Here is a 15255-nt window from a genome sequence, read left to right as displayed (position 1 = left end):
AGATTCTCTCTTTATCTTTGCCTTTTATCATTTTAATTATGGTGTGTCTTGGTGTGGATCTCTTTGGGTTCATCTTATTTGGAACTCTCTAGACTTACTGGACCTGGATGTCTATTTCCTTCTTCAGACTAGGAAAGTTTTCAGCTAATATTTCTTCAGATAAGCTTTCTGGCCCTTTCTCCTCCTTTTGGACCCCTATAATGTGAATGTTATTCTGCTTGACATTGTTCCAAAAGTCCCTTGAGATATCTTTACTTTTTAAAACTCTTTTTTTGTTTTTGCTCCTGTGTCTTAGTGAGTTCCATTGCTTTGTCTTCCTGGTGTGTTCTGCTTCATCCAGTCTGCTGTTGAACCCCTCTAGTTTGTTTTTCAGTTCAGTTATTATATTCTTCAGCTCTTTAACTTCTGTTTAGTACTTTCTTATATTTTCTCTTTCTTTGTTGAAGCTCTTACTGTGTTGCTCCATTCTTCTCCCAAGTTCAGTGAACATCTTTATGACCATTACTTTGAACTTTTTATCAGGTAGATTGTTTATCTCCATTTCATTAAGGTCTTTTTCTGAGGTTTTGTCTTGTTCTTTCATTTGGGACATATTCCTCTGTCTCCTCATTTTGAGTAACTCTCTGTGTTTGTTTCTGTATATTGGGCCAAAAAGCTGCCTCCTCCAGTCTTGAAGGAGTGGCCTTGTGTAGGAAATCCTGTGGGCCTCAGATGCCCTGGCCACTAGAGCTGGGCACTCAAGGGGCATCCCCTGTATGGGCTGCATGTGCCAGCCTGCTGCAGTGCAGGGGTGGGCAGGGGTCTTGCCCAACCCAGCTGTGGCATGCAGCTGTAGCACAGGGGTGGGTGGAGCTCTCATTGAGGCACACCTACTGGCACTAGCAGGTTAGAGGGAGACTTCCAAAATGGCACCCACCAGTGCTGGCATTAGCAAGGTAGAATGAAATCACAAGAATGGCATCTGCCAGTGTGTCCATCACCAGAAAGAGTCCCAGCAGGTTCCTGCCTTTCCAGCAGATTCTTGAAGATTAGTTAATGGGTCTCCTTCATGAATAGTCCAGGTGCTTTTCAAACGGGTGTTTTTGTGCTGGATTCTGGGGCAAGGGAGTCTGTGAGCCCTTTAAAAAGCAGGTTCTCCATTCCCTACAGATCTGTGTTTTTCCTGGATGTAATCCTCATTGGTTTTCAAAGCCAGGCATTTTGGAGGCTTGTCTCTCCTATGCAGGATCTAAGATTTGAGGTGCTTGCTATAGAGCACAGACCACCTCACTCCTTAGAGAAAAGTTCTGTATTTTTGAGATCCCTCCCAATTGTGGGTCGCTGCACCAGGGTGAAGATTTTTGTTTTGGTGAGACTGTGTTTCTGCGTCTCCTAACTGTCTCAATGCTGTCTTTTTATCCTTTGTTGTGGAGGCTCTGTTTGTCCAGTTTTCAGGTCTTTTTTAGAAGGAAGTATTCCCTATGTAGTTGTAGATTTGTTGTGTCTGTGGGAGGAGGTGAATTCAGGATCTTCCTACACCACCATCTTGAACTGCCTCCAGTGGGGCTCTAGATGTGTGGTCTAAACCCTTCCTCAGGGAGAATGTGGGAGTTGGGGGTTACCTCAGATGGCTATGTTGCTGTGCTGGGGGTGGGGTTAATGGCAAGAGTGTGTCTCAGCCTTTCCTACTCATTTGGATGTGAGTAGGAAATCATTTGTCAGATGTGTAGGAGTTGCTCAGATAGTTTCTGGATCTCTTTCAGAGGGAATTGCTCCATATGTAGCTGTATATTCCATGTGTCTGTGGGAGGAGGGGAGCTCAGGAGCCTCCTGAGTTTCCATCATGGTCAACTCCCAATTCCAGCTAATAAAGTGCTTAGCCTTTGTTCCCACTCCCTCATTGCAGGAAGGACCACAAGAGCCGGGGCTTCATGTATAGGTCCTGGGGCCTGGATGCTACTGATTGCTGATGGCTGTGGCAGACCATCTGGCTGGGCAATTAGAGGGACAGGAGCAGTGATACCCTGGCTGGTTCCTGCCCTCTGGTCTCCAGCGATGGGACTGTAAAGGGCTTCGGAGTTACTAATTCCCTGGATCAAGAGCTTTCTATTTTTGTTCCTTAAAAATCATTAACTAAACCACATATCATTTACCCCTGAAGTGAATAGTAATAATTAAATGCTTTTGCTCATTCCTGTATTGATGTCTTCTCAGTAGTTCTTTGTGGAAGTAAAAAAAAAAAAAGTACATGGAATCCATTAGGATGTGCTGTCATCAATTATCTGATGGAGGGCTGTTGCCGTCAGGGTGTGAAATCACCCCCTTTAACTTTGATTCTTTAATCTGTTATTTTCTGGGAAAATCTGTAGGTAAGGATACTTGCTGTTAAGAATTTTAGCGGAAATCAAAATGACTGGGCAAATTGCCATATATTTCCCTGTAATATAAGCTTTTACAGCTTGGTGACACAGATTTTATTTTTGTGTCATTTTGCGCCTGTCTCTTTTTCTTAGTTTAAGGGGCAGAGAAAACAGCCTGCTGCTGTAGTTTTGGTTGGCGCATTTCCAGAAACAGTTGAAAATCTCTTTGGGGCATATTACATTTAGAAATGATTATAGCTGGAAAAAAATTCCTACAAAATGTAGGGAGAAGTATGATACACTACATACTTCCTTTACTCACTATATCATTAATAAGGAGTGCTTTTGTTTTTAACATTCCCATTAGGAAAACCCAAAAATTCCTGGGTGGGTCCTTGCTGTTTTGATTAAGAGATCTGATTAAAGTAGAGGCCTTTAGCTTCAGGAACAAACCCCAAGACATACAGGAAAGTAAGTGAACTATTGTACTGTGTACCTTGGTATAGTCTCTTCCACTTTAAAATGCTGTAATTCTGCCCTTCAAGTGCGTCTCCTTGTTTGGCTGAGCAAAATTCAAAGCCAGTTAGGTGCAGTTTCAAAAGAATAAAAGCGAGTCATTTCAATGGGAAGCACTTATGAAGATAGGAATGACCATAGCAATTACCTTCATTTATTTGACCTGTAATGGATCTTCATAGCAATAGCTACATCTCTAGTGAGACTAAGTTCTCCTGCCTGCTGAAATTAAGATTCCTACCTCCAAAGGGTCTTTCATCTGAGAAACAACCTCTGATGGTCATTGTAAATTCTCCTTTTGCCTTCAGTTTTGGATCTGGTATTAAACCTTGTATCTATCAGAAGTGGACATATATCTGACATACACTGGGTACCAGCAGAATGGACATTCATTCATTCTGCATGTATTTGTTGAGTACCTGTTATGTGCAGCACTATTTTAAGCACTGGAGATACAACAGTGAACAGAAAAGACAAAACACTTTCTCATATGGATCTTGCATTTTACTGGGAGAGAGATAATAAGTAAGTTAAATAGATGAACTATGCCAGATGGTGATAAAAGATAGAGTAGGGAAAGGAGATGTGGAGAGTCGAGGTGAAAGTATAGCTAGAATGGCCATGGGAGGCCTTCCTGAGAAGGAGAAAAATGATAAAAGACCTAAAGGAAGTGAGAGATTGAGCTAGAAGATACTTTGGGAAGAACATTCCAGAAAGTGCTCCATGGCAAGAGCAAAATGGAACACACAAGGAACAATGAGGAGGTCAGCCTGGTGCCAGAGGGGTGAATAAGAGGCAGAACATCAGGAGACAAAGTCAGGTGATGGAGAAGAGGGCACTGGGGCCTTAGAGGTCAAGCTAAGGACTTATGACTTATGACATTTTCTCTGAGAAGTCATTTGAGGGTTTGGAGCAGAAGCGTGGTACCTAGCTTGGGTTTCAGTAAGATCACTCTGCACCTGGGGAAGGAAGGGGATGAGATTGGAAGCAGAGGCCAGGCAGGGGGCTATTGCCAAAATCCAGGCAGCTGCTGAGGTGACTTGGACCATGGTGGGGGCAGTGGAGTGGTAAGAAGTACATATACTCTGGATCTTTTTGAAGATAGATCTGACAGGATTTGTCAGTGGATTGGCAGTAGGGTGCAAGAGAAGGAGAAGGGCCAAGGATGATTTGAAACTTGTGATCTGAGTAACTGGCAGTATGAATTGCCATTGACTGAGATGGGGAAGACTGGGAGAAACAGCACCCCCAGGAGCTCATTTTTGGACTTGTTCAACTGAGACCCATCAGACCTCCAAGAGGACATGAGGGGAGAGGTAGGTGTACAGTGAAGGTATAAATTTGAGAGTCATCAGCATATTTAAACCCAAGAGGCTGGTTGAATGAGTATTGATTAGAAAACTAAAGAGGTCCCAGAATTGAGCCCTGGGACACCCTAGCATTGAGAAATTGGGGGATGTTCAGGAGAAAGCAGCCAAGGAGTTTGAATTGAATTTATAGAAAGGTAAGAAGAAAATTGTGTGATTGTGGTTTCCTGGAAGCCAAGTGAAGAAAGGGTTTCAAAGATGAGACCGTGGAATGTGTCACATGCTGCTATTACGGTCAAGTAAGTCGAGGGCTGAGACTTGACTCTTGGATTTACAGTGTAGAAATTAATGGCAATGACCTTAAAAGCAGTTTCAGTAGAGTGTTAGGAGTAAACACTGCTAGAATTGGTTCAATAAAAAATGAGAGGAGAGGAACTGGAGACAGTATGTACAGGCAGATCTCTCAAGAATTGTGTTATAAATTTAAGGAGGAAGAGAAATGGGGCATTTATGAAGGGCTTGGCTAGGTGAGACATTTAGATAAGCAGAAGCAGAAGCCTATGAGTCAATGAGTTTACATTTTAGCAGGACCACTCTGGCAGCTGTGTTGAGGTGAGACTAAAGGAGCATCCTCTGATTCTGAGCCATCAGTGGTGGCCACAGTCTGTACTTTTATCATGTGCCCACTTGCAGATAATGCCAGATGCATGCGTGGATGAGTCAGCAGGAAGCTGACTCATCAAGATAGGAAACAGAGCTAGAGCTAGTGAAGGCTTAGAGTAAGACGTGTGATGGGGAGCACAGTAGGGACAAATACTAGAACCCCACGGTTGGCTCCTTGCCAGGAATTCATACCACAGAACTGACCCTAACACCGTAGGAACCAGAAGTGGTGTGAAGACAGTGCTGGCTCTGGTGTCCTGAACCCTCTCTTTAAGCATTAACCCTCATTTTTCATACAACCACGAGATGGAAAGGTCACAATTTATTCTTTTTTAAATTTTATTTTAGGGACTTCCCTGACAGTCCAGTGGTTAAGGCTCCACCTTCCAATGCAGGGGGCGTGGGTTCAATCCCTGGTTGGGGAGCTAACATCCCACATGCTGCATGGTGTAGCCAAAAATTAAATAAATAAATAAAATAAAAAATTTATTTTATATTGGACTATAGTTGATTTACAATGTTGTGTTAGTTTCAGGTGTACAGCAAAGTGATTCAGTTATACATATACATATATCTATTCTTCTTCAAAATCTTTTCCCATTTAGGTTATTACAAGATATTGAGCAGAGTTCCCTGTGCTATACAGTAGGTCCTTGTTGGTGGTCTATTTTAAATATAGTCGTGCGTATATGTCAATCCCAAACTCCCAATTTATCCCTCCCCCCCACCCTTCCCCTTTGGTAACCATAAGTTTGTTTTCTAAGTCTGTGAGTCTGTTTCTGTTTTGTAAATAAGTTCATTTGTATCATTATTTTAGATTACGCATGTAAGTGATATCATATTATATTTGTTTTTCTCTGACTTACTTCACTTAATATGATCATCTCTAGGTCCATCCATGGTGCTGCAAATGGCATTATTTCATTCTTTTTTATGGCTGAGTAGTATTCCATTATATATATATACCACATCTTTATCCATTCCTCTGTCGAAGGACATTTAGGTTGCTTCCACGTCTTGGCTATCGTAAAAAGCGACGCAATGAACATTGGGGTGCATGTATCCTTTCGAACCATGGTTTTCTCTGGATATATGCCCAGGAGTGGGATTAGTGGATCATATGGTGATTCTATTTTTGGTTTTTTAAGGAACCTCCATACTGTTCTCCATAGTGGCTGCACTAATTTACATTCCCACCAACAGTGTAGGAGAGTTCCCTTTTCTCCACATCCTCTCCAGTATGTCTTGTTTGTAGACTTTTTGATGATGGCCATTCTGCCTGGTGTGAGGGGTGGAGGGGAGGGGAAATAGGATGGGATAGTTGCTCTCGTCCTCCCCTATAGTGGAAAACATGGAGAAACAGATCATACCAGTGAAAACCGTGCAGCTGTCAGCTTTCAGCTCCGTTTCATTCCATTCATTAGAGGTCAGGCTAAGGGAAAGTCATTTTATTATGACACATCCTATTTGGGATTCCTCTGGGCAATTTGCTCTACCCTCTTACTATAATGGTCTACAAGTAGCTCAGTCTCTAGGCAGGACAGAAGTAGCTGTTCGGCTCTATTAGAACCCCCTGTGGAAGGCTTTCTTGGCTTCCTTAACGAACCGGGCTCCTTGGAGCCTCGCTCACTCTATGTAAACCTCTGTTCTGACTTCCTTCCAAGAAAGGGTGCTTTGGGGAAGACCAGAGGCTCTGCATTCCTCCTTTTACTGCAATGCTAACGTCTGTGAAACCTGGCATATAAATAAAACTTCAAGAGGGTTTGGTTATTCCTGAGATGAGATGGAGATCTCTGATATTCTCTGAAAGGGGCTCAGGGTGAGAAAGTGCCCTGGGATTGGGCCATGTGACAGAGGATGAGGTAGAGGAGAATTAATGGAAATAATCTGAGGAAGCAGAATTTCCTTTGGAGAAGAAAGTGAATAAGCAAAGCTGCTTAAAGCATATTGTGATGAGAAACGTGGATACCACATTATCAAGAAAACATCTGAAAATGCCATTGGATCATGGGGATTTTCAAATTCTAACCAAAGCTCTCTTCATTCCCACTCTGTTCCCTCATGACTTTGCTGAGGGCTGAGACCCTCCCAGGTCCCACGTTATTGTTGCTTTGTGATCCGCTCCCTGGGTCACTAGAAGGACGGGGGCAAGGGACTAGGCTGGGTCAAAGGCACCCTCCTCCATCCCTGCCCACTCTGGGATAGGGGACTGGAGGACTCATAGGGGTCCAGCCACCACTGGCGGTGTGAAAGCTGTCCTCATGAGAATCCCTTCCTAGGAAAGAGATTTGAAAATGAATCAACACGACTAGATTAAATTCTCAGCTGAGGATTTTATGATTCTGGTGGGTCACTGTAGAATTTCCTTTTGCTGTGCAGGCAGTTGATGAAGTGTAGGGTATTGAGCTGTTGTTTATCTGCACAATGATGCTTTTCAGTCTGTGCCCCCATAACTGAGATGCTATTGTTACATGCTGCACTTGTGCACGTGTGTTTTTTTTGGTACTTGTCCTTATGTCTTGTTTAGGCCTCATTTCCATTAGATCGTAAGGCAAACTCTACAATTCCTGTTTCTTTGGCACTCTTAACCCCGGGAAAGATAAATTAGCTTTGCATCCAGAGTGCTGAATAAATGTTGTTGAATAAAAGTTGTTAACCTCTAGGCTATAGTATATGTAGAATGGAAGTATGAATTATGTGAAGTAAATTACTAATCTGATTTCTTCATGTTAGAGTGCTATATACTTATAATTTAGTTAGAATAATGCTTTGTATTTTAAACACATTTAGTGCATAAGTTCTGTTTACCTCTTTTTTTTTAATTACTGAGTATCCTCATTGTATTGCCACATAGGTAAACTTCTTAGAATAGATCAGAAAATGTAAAATACTTCAACTCTGTCGCCTCTCCCAGACTTAAGACCCTATTAGGAAGGTACCAGGTTCTGGTAGACAGCCTGGTCTCATCCCCATCCGAGAGACATACGCTAGTGACTATTACCCATGATAGGATCAAGGAGAGACCCATGTAGAGAAGCACAGACAAAAATGTCATGGGGTTCACAGGAGGAGCAAGCACATCTGTTGGGGAGATTAGGCTTTGTGAAGGAGATGGTGTAAGGCATGGGCTTTGAAGGATCGATAGACTTCCATTAGCTCCAGCCTGGGGACAGTTGTTCCAGCTGGTGAAGGTACAGGCCCCGGAAAAGGTGTGGGTATTAGGAAGCTGTGCCTAAGAGTTCAGATAAGTACAGGGACACAGTGTCCCCTAGTCCACTTGGAAACATGAGTTTTAAAGTAGGGGTAAACTGGGAGAAAATGATCATTTTAACAATAATAGCCTGCAAATGTGTGTTACCTTTTTCTCAGATGCCAGATGTTGTACAAGTTCTTTGTATATGGAATGTCTTCTAATCTGAAAAAGGTCAGGTCTATTTTTGTTGAAGGTTTTTCATAAAAGAGCAACATTATCAGAGCTATGATAAAGCAGATTTGTACAGAGATGAGGCACAGGGAAAGGCCAAAGTTAGGAAGAGCACTCAGGAGGTCATTTGTATGTTCTCTGCAAGATGTAATGAAGAGCTGAGTTATGCCAGCAGGAACATGTGTGAAAATACAAAATTGGGTTGGTTTGAATCAGAAGTCATTTTAAACTTCATATTGCAGTTTCTGCTAAAAATTGGATTTTCTAACTCAAAACACTTCAGTGGAATCTTGAGGACCTAGACAGCCCATTTTCTGTCTTAGATTCCTCCACTAGGATGTGGAAACCAAGAGTCTGGAGGGCTGACATCTCTTAGTAGTACCTGAGACAGAAATCCATAGGCACAGACTCTTCCCTCATCCCTGCATCTTTGACTGATGGGTCAAGATTGTCTCAGAAGATTGTTGACATCTTTTCTCATTTCATGTATCAAAAAGCACAGGTTCCTCAATTATTTAAGTTTTATGCTGCTATGAAATACTAATCCCAGTATTAACTGTCTTGTAGATTCCATTGTGATTGGATTTTGGATTGGTCTCGCGGTCTTTGTGATTTTCATGTTTTTCGTGCTGACTCTGCTGACCAAGACAGGAGCCCCACACCAAGAGTAAGTTTGGGCTCTTCCTAAATGTCCGTTAAGCTCCACAGGGACCAGAAAAAACAGAAATGGGATCCGGGGCTGGGGTTGCTTCCAGTGGGTGGAAAGATGGCCCTGGTTATGGATGTGCTGTCTGGACCCAGTGCCTGTTGTGTGGGACCCGCCTTCCTCCTGGTACTTTGCCTCTTGCCTCTGGGGCTCATTTTCAAGTGAACCCTTGTGCACCTGGGTTTCTTGGTCCTTTCCAGTAGTCTAACTGCTGATCCAGCCTCAGTTTTTATTTTGAAAGTATTATGAATTGGGATGTATTTTCTCCTTATTCCCAAAAGAATTTAGATGACTCACCAGACTGAAAACAGTGGAAAAAGACAATAGCAAAAATAGGATGAAAACTAGCTTAGAAAACGTTTTGAGGAGCAGAGAAATAGTTGTTACTGGATACACGACTGATTTAATTATTAACAATAGTCACTGAATTCAGCATTAAGTTTCCTTGAAACGAAATAAAACGGAAACATTAAGGATTATATAATTTTCATGGCGTGGTAAAGGACATCCATGTTGGGCTTTGAATTTATGGAGGAAATGATTACATGGATGCTTAAAGAACGCTGAGTAATGTCACAATGTATTTGGTCAGTTATGGTTTGCAAAACACTCAGAACTGTTTTAGAGGATTTTCTTTTATCCAAACTCTTCCAAAAAAGGGAAAAATAATAACTTATGTTGGATACCTTATCAGTCCCAGCAGGCAACAGATGGCACACTCAAATTAGATAATTAGAAGAGCTTTTTTTAAAATTTATTTTTTATTGAAGTATAGTTGATTTACAATGTTGTGTTAATTTCTGCTGTACAGCAAAGTGACTCAGCTATACACATATATCCATTTTTTTTAATATTCTTTTCCATAATGGTTTATCCCAGGATATTGAATATAGTTCCCTGTGCTATACAATAGGACCTTGTTGTTTATCCAATCTATATGTAATAGTTTGCATCTACTAACCCCAAACTCTCAGCCCATCCCTCCCTGACTCTTGGCAACCACATGTCAGATCTCTGTCTGTGAGTCAGTTTCTGTTCTGTAGATAAGTTTATTTGTGCCATATTTGAGATTCCACATATAAGTGATATCATATGGTATTTGTCTTTCTCTTTCTGACTTACTTCACTTAGTATGATAATCTTTAGGTCCATCCATGTTGTTGCAGATGGCATTATTTCATTCTTTTTTATGGCTGAGTAGTATTCCATTGTATATACGTACCACATCTTCTTTATCCATTCATCTGTCGATGGACATTTAGGTTGTTTCCATGTCTTGGCTATTGTGAATGGTGCTGCTATGAACATAGGGGTGCATGTATCTTTTTGAATTAGAGTTTTGCCTGGATATATAGAAGAGCTTTTAATAAAGGGACTAGTCACAAGTTGTGGCCCAGGAAGAGGGTGGCCCCCAGGATAGTGCAGGATGCCAGGGCTCAGAACACTGAGGAGTAGATGCACTAGATCTGAAGGGGGTCATGACTGGCAACCAGGAGTCCTGCAGAGAGGCTGGCTGAGAGGAGCAATGGTCAAGAGTCACAGCTAGTCCAGTGTGACCTCTCAGGGAGGGAGCCTCCAATAAATATCCAGACCTTTCTTCCCCTCTCCTACCCCTTTCTTACCTTTGCTCCCCACTGGTGAAGCCCACACCACAACCAGTGGCCAGAGCCTCCATCAAAGGTCAGTTTCCTGGGGCACAGAGCAAGATGGGGATGGGTAGAGAGCGACCTGAGCGAGTAAGTGGAAGAAACTGAGCACAAATCCTCACGTTTCCATCGGCATCTCCCTTCATCCTCACAGCCTGGCAGCGGCGTTCTCATTGTTGTGTCTCATCACACAGTCTGCGGCATCTGCTGTTCAGTCTTCAGCCTGCACTTGAGCTATAACAACTAGTTGCAGGTAGAGAGAAGAGTTCAGCCCATCACGCACCTATTTTCAGACACTGAGGTCTGGAAAAAAATGTAAACACATGTTAAATGAAAAGAAAAGATCATTTTATTGAAGCATATGGAGATGCATGGTTGAGAATCTCTATAATAGTCACTAAAAAGCCACTAAAATAATATGAACTTTCCCTTTTCTATCTCCTGTTCTCATAAACATCTGAACATGCCTTTACCTCACTTTAAAAATATGGTGTGGATTACAGCAGTAGTAAGAGAAGCCAAGGACAAACTCAGATTAGGGTACATCTTGTAGAGTGGCCAGGGAATAATAACCCCCTTTATCTTCCTTCTCCTCAGAGGGACAGATGGATTTTTGCAGGGTTATTGAGATCTATTTGTTTGATGTAGGATGCAGGTGAGTTTACAGACAGGAACACCCTAGCCCAAAAGGGAACATGACTTCCTGTAATGATTAATTTTATTTGTCAATTTGTCTAGGCCACGGCACCCAGATATTTAATCAAATGTTATTCTAGATGTTTCTGTGAAGGTTTTTTTTTTAGATAAGATACCATTTCTGAATAAAACTGATCATCTCCATAATGTGGGTGGGCCTCATCCAGTCACGGGAAGGCGCTCCTAGAAACACATGGACCTCCCTTGAGCAAAAAGGAATTCTGGCAGAGGCCTGCCTTCAAACTCTTCCCTGGGTCTCCAGCCTGCCAGCCTACCCTACAGATTGTGAACTTGCCAGCCTCCACCATCACATGACCCAATTCCTTAAAATAAATCTGTCCCCCTCCCCTACCCCAGATGGATGGATGAATGGATGGATGGATAGATAGATATAGAAATACACACACACACACACACGCACACGCACACGCGCGCACACACACACACACACACACACCCTGTCAGTTCTGTTTCTCTGGAGAACACTGACTTACACATTTCCTTAACATTTCACGTCGACCCTGGGTAGCTGAGACTTGAGTTTCCAGTCTTCCAATAGGCAGTTCATCCTTCTAGTAGATGGTTTCTCTCTTGATGGTGATTCTGAGTCATCTCAAACAGGGGTCATTGTAACTCTACATGCTTTTAATGAGGCTGAGGAGAAAGTCTAACCTTTTTTTATTTTTAGTACAATAAGGGATCAGCCCTCAGGACCACATTTTAAATGCTTTCTTGAGTCTGAGGCAGTGTGAGACATGGCATTTGGCTGTAGTATATCATAAGCAAACTGAAAGAAACAGACATGTGGAAAAATCCCTAAATGGAGCAGTTAAAAAGGATTTTAGATCTTAGTAAACTTGGCATTTATTTGGCAGGAATTTTTTCTAAAATAGACATTATTTTTTCCATTCAGCCAACTTTAATATAAAACAATCAATTTTAAGTGTGCCTGTGATAATTAGGCATGGAGGAAAGAATGATAAATCATTGAGACTAATAATAAAAGCAGTTTTTTTAAACATTTGCCACATGCCAGGGTCTGCTGATCATTTTATATGTGTAATCTCACCAAGCTTCACAAAAAGATGAAGTAAATCCTATAAGTGTTCAACTTATAAAGTTTCCCACTTTACGGATGAGAAAAATGAGGCTGAACAACTCATATGATGATTCACAGGTTAAAAAACCAAAACAAAACAAACAAAACCTTCGGAGCCAGGCCTCAAACTAAAGTCTCTTTGACTCTGAAGCTCCTGTTATTAACACTACATTAAATTATCTCATGTCAGTAATTTTAAATCTCCTTCTTATATTACAACAAAGATATTAGCAAGCAATCAGATTTGTTTTCTTTGATCACATATTGGATCAAGCATGGGCTCTGGAGTCAAACATTTCCAGATGTACTGGAACAGTTTACTAGATTCTTAACCTCTCTGCTTGAGATTCCTCATTTGTAAAAATAAAATAGTATCTGCTTCCTAGGAGTACTGTAAAGGTTAAGTGAGCTGATGCCTGTGGAGCTGCTGGTACACGCTGGGCTCACAGCGGGCAGCTCTCAGCGAAGATCAGTCCACCCCTGCGTGGCTGGTGGAATCCTGGGGAGAGCTGAGGGGTGCAGGTAAAGAGCAGGAGGGAGAAGAGGACACCCATCCTCCCGCGAGACAGCCAGGCCCTACGCATTCACGTTGGAGCTACACATGCCAAAGTGTGGCTTCCTTCTACCCTAGCTTCACCTTGGGTGTGTCTCTCAGTGAAAGAGTAAGATGATTTTAGAAAGGAGACTAAGCAGAGAATCTTGGTGATGGCTCGGAAGGATGTCTGAATTCTGACTGCTTTATATAACAGGCTCCCTGGGCAGTTGGTCACAAAGAACTTCCCCAAGTAGGATATCAGGCAGTAAGTATCTTTTTGGAATATGACGCCGACGTTCTGGTTAAGATCCCCAATCAGGTCTGCAAGCTCAAAATGGACTAGTGTTGAATCTACCACTCAGTTCTATCTCCTCCTCCATGGAGGTGTCCCGGGCAGGCTGAGCGTCTCCCTAGGAGCTCATTATTGCTGATGCAGGGAAGAGCACAAACATTCCCTTTGAAAGGAGTAAGATACAAGGATGACAGATAGGCTTCTTCCCTGAAGTTTCCAACTTGGGATCATATTAGCATAAGAACTTCAATTCTAGAGTCACTGCCTACTCATTGGCTTCTGTTCAGGAGAGGATGTGTCATAATCAGACTATGAGACAATAACAAACAGCTCCGCAAATCTCAGTAAAACACAACATGGGTTTTCACTGTGTTCAAGCTACACATCTTCTGAGGGTCAGCAAGGGGTGGACAGAAGCTTCTCCACTGTAGCTGCAGCATCTCCAAGGCTCAGCCTCCCGGGTTCCTGTGACAGGGAAGGGGGCATGAAGAGATCTCACACCTGCCCTTCTGTCCTTCAGCCAGGAAGTGGCACACACCCCTTCCTCTCACAGATCATTGGCCAGAACCAGCCACAGCCACCTGACCGCCAGGCTGGGCAGGGTAATCTGTGTTTCCAGGAGGAGAGAAGAACCAGATATGAGTGAGCACTAGTAAAGCAGACCAAAGAGGGAGAAAGACTCTTATAAAGCTGACATCACCTTTCTTAAAAGCTTCTAGGTCCAAGAAGCAGCTTTAACGGGGATTATTTTTCTCATGGAATATCTGCTGTTGTGTGTGGGGAAAAAAACCCTCTTACCTGGATTCTTTAAAGACAATGAAGATAAAAGAACCATTTTTCCTGTGCTTTTTCTGCTAAGGAGCTATTTACTCTCTTTACCGTCTTGTTAAAGTATTATAACCCCATTATCATAAATCTGCCAGAGAGAAAGAGTATGGGAAAGGCTTGTACCACATTTTTATGTTGAATATTTTGGACTTTTTTTTAAAAAAAAAGATCAAACCCCAGACATCATACACCTCAAATATCCTCTTTTGTAGCCTTTGCTAAGTGCACTTTGTCCAGGTGGGGATGGTCTTCGTTTAGGAGTGAGGACAGGTGACCTTGTAAAAATGGAACTTACATTTTACCTTGAGTTGCAATTTTCCTGAATATGACACTCACTAAAGGAGGGGTACAGCGCACCTAAAAGCTAATAGCAAGAGAGTGTCTGTGCTCAAGGTCTTTGATAATGACCAAGGTCACAGGAACCAGCTAAGTGCAGATGTAGTGCAGAGTGGTTCCCGAGGTAGAGCCGCCATTCTGAAAGGTCTCCATATATCAACAGGTAAAAAATCCAACTGCTTTATGTATCTGATCCAAGTTATACACCTCTGTTCAGGAGTCACTTTTAATTCCCCATCAGTTACAAGGTGTATCCTGAGTGCACAGCTGTGGGTGTGCTGAGGGTCATCCTAAGGTAGCAGAATCCTTCTTGCCTCAGAGAGACTGAAATCTGCCTGGCAAGTTGGAACTACCAACGAAAGCAACCAAAAGGCACTTTCACACACACGCAAGGATTTGGTTGGTGCCCCTGTTAGGGCTTGTTACGTGAGATAAGGCTCTCAGCACAGGCTGTGGCTCCTGTGAAATGGTTATTATTATTTTCTCACTGGTGGTTCATCACAGAGTTTAGTAGGTCTTTGGCTTACGCATCTCTAAAAGTCCACTGAAAGTGACTGCTGGAAACACTAGGTTCCCACAGGCTGGACTGCCCACCCCTTTTCATGACTGGGGCGAACCTGAGGATGGTCAGGCATGCTAAGACTCAGTACAGCAGCAGGCGCTCCATGTGTAAAAACTCATCATAAATCTGGAAAATTCCTAAGGGAATAACCCAGAATCTTACGGGTGTTTTCCCTCTGCCAGCGAAGGTGGGAGAAGTCTGCCCTCCTGACCTAACTTCTTGTAGGGTCCCAGAGGAAGGAGCACATCCCTAAACACTGGAGGGGGCTGTGCCTTTCACAGGAATCAGGGCTCTGGACCACCTGCA

At 42.6% G+C, this 15255-nt stretch overlaps 1 protein-coding gene across 2 annotated transcripts in view; it reads left to right on the top strand.

Moving 5' to 3' along the window:
• The window catches only part of MRAP2 (melanocortin 2 receptor accessory protein 2), a 99854-nt gene that overhangs the window by 73459 nt on the left and 11140 nt on the right, over window positions 1-15255 (top strand). For both annotated transcript variants that reach the window (XM_027091318.1, XM_027091329.1), the window contains exon 3: window positions 8817-8916. In XM_027091318.1, the coding sequence (XP_026947119.1) occupies window positions 8817-8916 (100 nt within the window). The remainder of the gene's footprint in view (window positions 1-8816; window positions 8917-15255) is intronic.

The sequence above is a fragment of the Aethalodelphis obliquidens genome, unplaced genomic scaffold, assembly GCF_003676395.1.
Source record: "Aethalodelphis obliquidens isolate GAN/ISIS:26980383/991018 unplaced genomic scaffold, ASM367639v1 scaffold3, whole genome shotgun sequence".
NCBI lineage: Eukaryota > Metazoa > Chordata > Mammalia > Artiodactyla > Delphinidae > Aethalodelphis > Aethalodelphis obliquidens.
This window is presented reverse-complemented; position numbering and strand designations above follow the sequence as displayed.